Source organism: Rhinopithecus bieti, unplaced genomic scaffold, assembly GCF_001698545.2.
Source record: "Rhinopithecus bieti isolate Rb0 unplaced genomic scaffold, ASM169854v2 scaffold_11744, whole genome shotgun sequence".
In the NCBI taxonomy this organism is placed as follows: Eukaryota; Metazoa; Chordata; class Mammalia; order Primates; family Cercopithecidae; genus Rhinopithecus; species Rhinopithecus bieti.
The window spans coordinates 1,258,383-1,266,773 of record NW_016807094.1 but is presented as its reverse complement, the minus strand read 5'-3'; the positions used below and the strand labels follow the sequence as shown (position 1 = coordinate 1,266,773).

Below are 8,391 nucleotides of genomic sequence, written 5' to 3'. Positions count from 1 at the left end.
GGCAAATGTGAGAAGTCAGGTAATTAGAAAATATAAAATTTCCAATTATTGTTATTTTGGGGGTTTTATTTGAGACATTCCAGAATTTCCAGGATTGAAATAATTTAAAGCCAGAGAGCTGGCAGTCTTCTACATATTGTGTATCTTAAAGAGTAATATTGGGATTTACAGACTTTTTTACTCAGCGAATTTACTGACGGTGGTCTGAACACACATGATTAAAAAACTTACTCAGAAAAGGCATGGCAATAGTTCTGTCTTCCGCATTTCTGGATACATCAACCTTCAACTGCTATGGTTTACTAATCTTTAATTTCAAAGAATATTATGTACTTAAGTAAAGATAAATTCTGACAAATTGGGATAGTTTGCATCAGTAAGAAAGTTTATTGAAATTCGTTAGTAAATGAGAACAGAAAGTTGTTTTTCTTTCCATTAACACTTTCTGGTAAAGTGAAAAGAAGAAAATACAGAAACCACAAAACACCTTGTAGACACCTTATTTTCAGGGAGTGAACCTGTTTCCATAGACCATTAAGACAGAAGCGTCTTCTTGGAGACTTTGTTTTCTATGCATCTGTATATAATGGTCTGTGTGAAGGGAGACTTTCCTCTTGATGCAGCTCAATAGTAGTGTTTCTTGGTTTCTGATTCAACCATAGATGAAAGGACTCTACCGTCGGGTGCCACCTCTTCAATAATTGTCTTGATTACCCTGGTTTTGTTAGTATCTGTGTGAATGATGAAAAAAAAAATTACACAGTCTGTAGGGATCCTTAGCAATTAACAAGCAAATACTGTAAAAAGAAGGAAATTTCAACTTTACATTGCTAAGTCCAAAAAAAATGCTTAAGGTATGACATTTTGATCATGCCATTTTTCACAGTTGGTGTTAAGAGTAGTTTGTGAACAAATGCAAAGGGAACCGTCTCTAAGATTTTTAATTTTTTAAAACAACTCTAGAGCTTAAAGCGCAAAAAAACCATCACAGGAAGTTAAAACTAATTCTGATTACCCCAGCTAGTTTCTGCTGACCTTGGTCCCTTAGATGAAGACTCGCGCCACGGACCCGCAGAAGAGGAGGACTTGGGGCGCTCGCCGGACGTGCGCCGCCGCCGAACGCTCCGTGGCCGCCGCCGGAGCGCTGCTGGCCGCCGCCGGAGCTGCCGCCCCGTAAGCCGCCCGCCGGCCGCCCGCGCCGAGCTGCCGCCCTCCGTAGCGCCGCCGCGAGCTTCCGCCGGCGGAGGCTGGCCGCCTCCGTAGCCACCGCCTCCGTAGCTCGGCCGGAACTAGCCACCGTGGCGGCCGCCGTAACGCGCCGCCGGGAGCTTCCTCCTCCGTAGCCTCCGCCGTAACTTCCGCCGCCGCGTCCACCGCCTCCGGAACTAAACGGGGTGAGGTCACATTCGGTTATCTCTAACGTTGGAAAACGGTGGGTAGCTTTCCAGTTGCCGTTAATTTAGAAAATAAGCAAAACATGTCTTGAGAAAATAAAACCCTGCCAGGTGTATATTTTAAAACCCATCCTTTGAAAACACTTTTGTGTACACAGAACTCTTAAGAAGCATTTTGGGGCCGGGCGCGATGGCTCAAGCCTGTAATCCCAGCACTTTGGGAGGCCGAGACGGGCGGATCACGAGGTCAGGAGATCGAGACCATCCTGGCTAACATGGTGAAACCCCGTCTCTACTAAAAAACACAAAAAACTAGCCGGGCGAGGTGGCGGGCGCCTGTAGTCCCAGCTACTCGGGAGGCTGAGGCGGGAGGCTGAGGCAGGAGAATGGCGTAAACTCGGGAGGCGGGGCTTGCAGTGAGCTGAGATCGGGCCACTGCACTTCAGCCCGGGCGACAGTGGGAGACTCCGTCTCAAAAAAAAAAATAAATAAAGCATTTTGGGCCATATTCATGAGAAAGTGAGATTGCGGTTGCGTACTCCTTTTTCTGTACCCTACCCCTTCTCTTCCTTTCCTCTCATTCTCTGGCATCTTCTTGGGGTTTAGAGAAGCCTTGCTATCTGGAATATTGAATAAAAGAAACTGCGATAACTTTTCATTTTAAAATTTACCTTCCCTCTCCTTCTAGCAGGCTGCGGTAGGTTTGAATTTCATTCTCCAGTCGGATCTTAATATCCAGGAGTTGCTGGTATTCAGTATTCTGGCACTCGGTTTCAGCTCGAATCTGTTGCAGCTGTTCTTCCAGAGCGGAGATCTGGGCCTGAATCTGTGAGAGCTGCACACAGTAGCGACCTTCTGTTTCTGCCAAGGAGGCTTCCAGGGATTGTTTCTGAAACGAATTTTTTTGTGGCTTAGCGACTTCCTTGTTCAATTGAGTATAGTGACACTTACTTAATTGTTTAGTAAGGCCTTATATAGAAGAATAAGAAAATGAACAGAATTTGTTTTATGTTTAATGGCACCATTTCAGTTTCAGCACTTTTAGACCAATGACAGTAGTACTTTTCCTCCTTTAACATAGAGCTTTACTTTTTCTTTCTTACCTCCAACTCTGCATTTTTCTGTTGCATTGCATATTATTAGGTGAGCATGAAACTTTGTATGATAAAATTGAAGTCATTTCGTGAGAGTTAACATACCAGGGCCAGTTGGGACTGTAGTTCTATCTCCAGAGCTTGTACAGTACGTCTCAATTCAGTAATCTCGGATTTATGGCTGGACATCTGTTCAATGTTACTATCAATTTCTGTAGTCAGTTCCTTGCTCTAGAGTATTAAAAACAGGGAAAAGGATGAGGAAATTCTGAAATGATAAAACCACCATGAGTTTCACTATAAAGGAAGATTAATTTACCTTTTCGTTGAACCAGGCTTCAGCATCTTTGCGGTTTTGTTCAGCAAGTTGTTCATATTGGCTTCTCATGTTGTTCAGAAGTTGAGTCAGATCAACACCTGGGGCAGCATTCATTTCCACATTCACATCACCGGTGGACACATTTCGAAGGTCTTTCATTTCCTATTTGAGGAACAGAAAGATTTAATGGCTACACGAGGACCATAATGAACTCTCTTTGGCTGGGAAAAGTAGCTTTTGTGTCACCTCCTCGTGGTTCTTCTTCAAATAGGCCAGCTCTTCAGTCAGGCTCTCAATCTGCATCTCCAGGTCAGCCTTGGTCAGGGTCAGCTCATCCAGCACCCTACGCAGTCCGTTGATGTCAGCCTCCACACTCTGGCGCAGAGCTACCTCATTCTCATACCTGAAACAAGCATGATATTAATATTGGATATAACTTATATAGGGGAGATGTATCTGGGCAGAGACTGTTAAAAAGCAAATACATAGTTGATCTCATGTCATGGCAGTATTTGTCATGTACAGTTCACTTAGGAGTAATAGTAGTTTAATGGAAAAAAGCTTAACAGTTACTTTAAAATGCATTTTCTTCCATTAATATTGCCAAAAATGTAATACTGACATGGAAAATTTCTCAGATAACTCCAATACTATTTAACTTTGGGTGAATTCAGGAAAATGTAAATGCTGTTGTGGGCATCCCAAGTCAGGTTAAAAATGACTGATATATTCATTGTGATAGTATTATACAACGATCGCTTAACTTACTTCAGCCTGAAGTCGTCAGCTGCCAGCCTGGCATTGTCTATCTGAAGCAGGATATTGGCGTTATCAGTTGTTAGGTTGAGGATCTGGAGGGAGAGGCACGGTTACTTAAGAATAGGTCAGATGCAGATGCGGCTTTTGTAGTGGCATAGATGAACTCTGCACATTTATGTTGTTCTCTTACAAAATCTTTTGTTTTAAATATGAGATATTGCAGGATTGCCCATATACTTAGCTTTGAATTATTTGTTCTCTTGGAATTTCTCCAGTCTTGTATTTCTGTACACAAATTATTCCTTTCTGAAAACTAACTGGAATTATATAGATGTATTCCTGCAAGTGTGCCCTCCTTTTTTAGACTATGTGATTTCCATGTATTTTAGCCATACTTTGGCTGACTCACACCTGCATTTGTTTAACTCATGATAAATACTAATAAGTATGCTCTGAACTGGTACACAATGGGTACAATTCAGAAATTCCTTAGAGGCAAGCAGTATCCCATTTTCATACTAGAAAATTCATTTTTCTCACCATGTTGGTACTGAATATGGCTTGTTATCAGTCTGAATAACATTTTGTTCTGATTCATTTCATGATTTCTTTTTCAGTTTCTACATTTGTAAATGACTTAGCATATTTTAACTGTGGACTCATTGTATGCTCATTAAAACCTCAAAAGTTCTTAGTAATCTGCCATCCTCTTAAGACAAGCAGCACACATGCTGGATGAAGATTGCCATGACCATACTTTCACAGATGTTTATCTTTGATGAGACTGGGTTATTTTTGAAGCAAGAAAGTAACATAGGTAAATATAGTGAACAGCCGCATTGTGCTTAATTTAAGATTCATCTGTCTGGATTTCATGGACAAGATACTTAAAGCTGGATTTAAAAATACCTCTTACCTGATTTTTAAGGTCATCGATGGTTTTGTAGTATTTGCTGTAGTCACGCGGCTGCCCCTGGTGTGAATTGCCATGCTTTTCATACCACTCCTTGATTTTGCCTTCCAGCTCATAGTTTGATTCTTCCAGAGCCCGAACTTTGTCCAAGTAGGAAGCCAGGCGGTCATTCAGATTCTGCATGGTTACTTTTTCATTTCCAGAGAGAAGGCCACCATCTCCTCCAAATCCACCACCAAAGCCTCCTCCAAAGCCACCTCCACCAAAGCTGCCCCCACCGAAGCTGCCCCTCCAAAGCTGCCTCCATAACCCCACCAAAGCTGCTACTTCCATAGCTTCCACCAAAGCTACCTCCACCAAAACCTAATCCTCCATAGCCACCTGATGAGCCCCCAAAGCAGCCCCCACCAGAGCTCCCACGGCTAAAAGAGCCACCACTAAACCCCCCTGAGCTAAATCCTCCACCAAGGGAGCCTTTGCTGCTCGAAATTCTTAGGGATGATCCTCCTCCTCCTCCTCCTCCACCTCCTCCACTGCGGGAGGAAGAGTAGTGTTTGCTTGAGCTGTATCGAACAGACATGGTGATGCTGTTTAGCCCAGGGAGTGCCTGCTACCAAGGACAGTGACAAGCCTTTATGTATTTACTGACAGGGTGTGTCCACATGTGTTAGAGTTTGCTTACTTGCATGGTTTTCTTTTTGCCAACTTAGCATCTTTGGCTTATGATTGCATAAATTATCTTCAGTATAACCAATCCCAATATGTACAATTTTGAATTTGCCCTAAGAATAAACAGGAGGTTTGCTATGTTGAAATTGAAAATGGGTGGAGTTCAGATGAGCATGTTTTATTATGCTTTTCACCTGTTGAAGAACATTGAGCAACTGTTAAGATCCATTTTTCTCAGCACTAATTCAGGTTGCATAGAATGTTTGCAAAGTTTGGAAAAATAAAGAGTTTCAGCTACAAAATTATAGTTAAAATAAGATTTTTCAAATTCATGTTTTAAACAGTTTTAATTGAAACAACAAATAGCATAAAGTCTGGCAGAATCATGCTCTAATAAGGTTCTTGTAGACAACTGTAGGGAATCAAAAGAAAAAAATTCTAAAATTTAACTAGCATCAATAGTTGCCATATATAAAACATTAAAACCATAAAACCACAATTTAGGAGATTGTGTTTTTAGGGGATCTTTTAATTTATTTGGCAAATGAGAGTATATTGATATTTTGCCTAAGAAAGTGGAAGTAATGATTTTAGAATTTTCTAATTAATGATGACATTATTTTTGACATTAAAAAATCTGAAATCATGAAGTTATCCTCGATTATTTTGCCTTTTAAATTCATCATAGTTAAGGTTTCTATGAAGACCATAATAATGCAGAAAATCTGCATTATTTTCTTAGCATGAAATATGAAGAACTAACTTGTAGTACTTTACACTAAATTCTGATTGAATAAAAAGGGAAAATTTGGATATGTTATGATTGCAAGTAAAATTTGCTTGCAAAATGTAAATCCGTGTTAGAGAATGGTACTTGCACCAAATATTATGAACTAGACTGTGCACATGTGTTCCCAAGCTAGGTTCAGTTTCTCAACAAAAACAACACATTTTCTTGGATATACTGTGTAAAGAATTTGGTATAACAGTTTGGTGAAGTAAATTGGGATTTTGGTACATTGTATAAGATTATATCTACTCATAGGCTATGACATTGCTGTTGTTTGGATGTATATATTCATACATGTTTTACAATTACATAGTGCTGTTTGTGATACTATGATTTAAAAATATCTAGAACAAGCTGTTAAGATAGGAATGGTGGTTATTATTATTTCTTTTCTTTCTTTCTTTCTTTTTTTTTGAGACAGAGTCTTGCTCTCTCGCCCAGGCTGGAGTGCAGTGGCGCAATCATGGCTCACTGTAAGCTCTGCCTCCCAGGTTCATGCCATTCTCCTGCCTCAGCCCTCTCGAGTAGCTGGGGCTACAGGTGCCCACCACCACGCCTGGCTAATTTTTTGTATTTTTAATAGAGACAGGGTTTCACTGTGTTAGCCAGGATGGTCTCGATCTCCTGAGCTTATGATCCGCCCGCCTTCGCCCCCCAAAGTGCTGGGATTGCAGGCGTAGTTATTATTATTTCTAATTTATAGAAGAGGAAGTTGAAGTTGAGAGGTTGTGGTTTTTCCACAAGATAAGGAACATGTGGTTAAACTGCAGTTAGAAGCTTGGTCTTTTAACTCCTTGGTTCTTTCTTACTTTACCAATGTGTATGTGTATTATCTGCTCTGGTAGATTTGGTCTAATGGAACTGAATGACTCTTAATTCTCACCATAAACTTCTTCAAATGGGGAAAAAGAGCAAAACAAAAAGAACTTAGAATCATGAAAATATTGAAAGGGTAGTGATTTGGCACACACTCTGCCTTTAGTAATTGTTTTTTCAAATTAAGTTTATAGCTGCACATTTTGGTTTATGAAAACTACAGAAATAGTTTCTGCAGGGAAGGGGAACGTGGTTGGGAGCATTAATCAAATGTTGATTGTTAAAGTGGAGGTTACTACCCAGCAAATCGCAACTCTTCCAGCATGTTAGCACATGCAAGTGGGGCAGTAGTTAAAAGAAAAACTGAAACCCAACCATGGGAATTGATTCTTGATGAAGATAACCTACAGTTAAAGAAGGCTATGATAAATCAGGATAGAAAAAGAAAAAAAGATTCCAGTAACTTCAGAGAGGATGTTGAAACCTCGATATTAATGAAACCTTTTTGGAAAGAAGCGTTTTAATTAAAGAGAGATTTTGATTGATTTTACCTATAATTAGCACAAGTTTTGGATCTTAGATTTACCAGTTTTTTTTAGTATTAGCCTATAATGTCTCCCTCCAGTGGAAAATATAAAAATTCCATCTCCTTTCAGTTAATTAGCAAGTGGTATGAAGAGATCTCTGTTACAATCATATTAAACCAAAGAATATGTGAAAGGGAGTCTGCATAAAAGTACATGAGAACAAATACAGGTATGGAGGGCCTTCTAATACTATAACATTTAATTTAAGCTACCTTTACTGTTGTTACCAAAGATTACTTATTAACTTGTATACTGTAGAAATTGATTTGTCTTTATTCACGCTGTCATTTGTTGAAATCAGCCGTTGGCATGAATAAAATTAAGAGGTGCCACATAATAATTTTACAGCTAAATTGGATGAACATTTATGATTCTAGTCTTGGCACCATTTACACTTGATTGCTATAATCCACTGTAACTGTATTTTCATTGTGCTCAATTTTTATTGTGTCTCTTTGTAAAGCACATTGGTAGGTATTTAAAAGATAGAAAAGTGAATGAGATACAGCTCCCATCCTTAAGGATCTTGCCATAGTTACAGTCTAATTGAGAAAACATGACATGTACCATCAGCTTAAGCACTGTATGCTATGTAAATGGAAAATGATGGTGGGGCTTGGATGTGTAGGGGGAAGGAATTAATGTTTCCTGAACATCTGCTATGATCTAGATGGTTTACTTTTCTTTAATCCTCCTCTAGATCCTCTAAGATAGGTATTATTACCTCATCTAATAGCTAAAAATCTAAACCTTAAAACGTTTTAGAAATTTGCCAGATTATGTATTTGTTTATTTATATATCAGCAGTGTCTGTGTGATGACACACAGCCTGATTTTGAATCAAGAGATACAGTTACAAAGGTGCTAGTTTTCATGACACCAGACTGGCACTCTTAAGACCAATGAGCAAGGGGTCATATTGAAATGGGGCCACCTGACAGAGTTTCATGGTGCAGTTGAAATTTAAGCTGAATCTTGTAAGGATGAGTAGGACTTTTCATGTGTGCAACAGCAGAGAGAAGACTGCTCTGGGAAGTCAGGACTGTGAAA

The 8,391-nt window shown here is 39.7% G+C and overlaps 1 protein-coding gene across 1 annotated transcript; it reads right to left on the bottom strand.

Moving 5' to 3' along the window:
- Positions 1-364: 364 nt before the first annotated feature.
- On the bottom strand, positions 365-5,067 carry KRT10 (keratin 10). The gene is given in 10 exon segments (XM_017880238.1): positions 365-731; positions 1,036-1,385; positions 2,066-2,283; positions 2,594-2,719; positions 2,808-2,969; positions 3,054-3,210; positions 3,576-3,658; positions 4,483-4,769; positions 4,772-4,789; positions 4,792-5,067. Coding segments are annotated over 10 exon segments (1,776 nt in total). The 5' UTR covers positions 5,060-5,067; the 3' UTR covers positions 365-624.
- Positions 5,068-8,391: the final 3,324 nt, after the last annotated feature.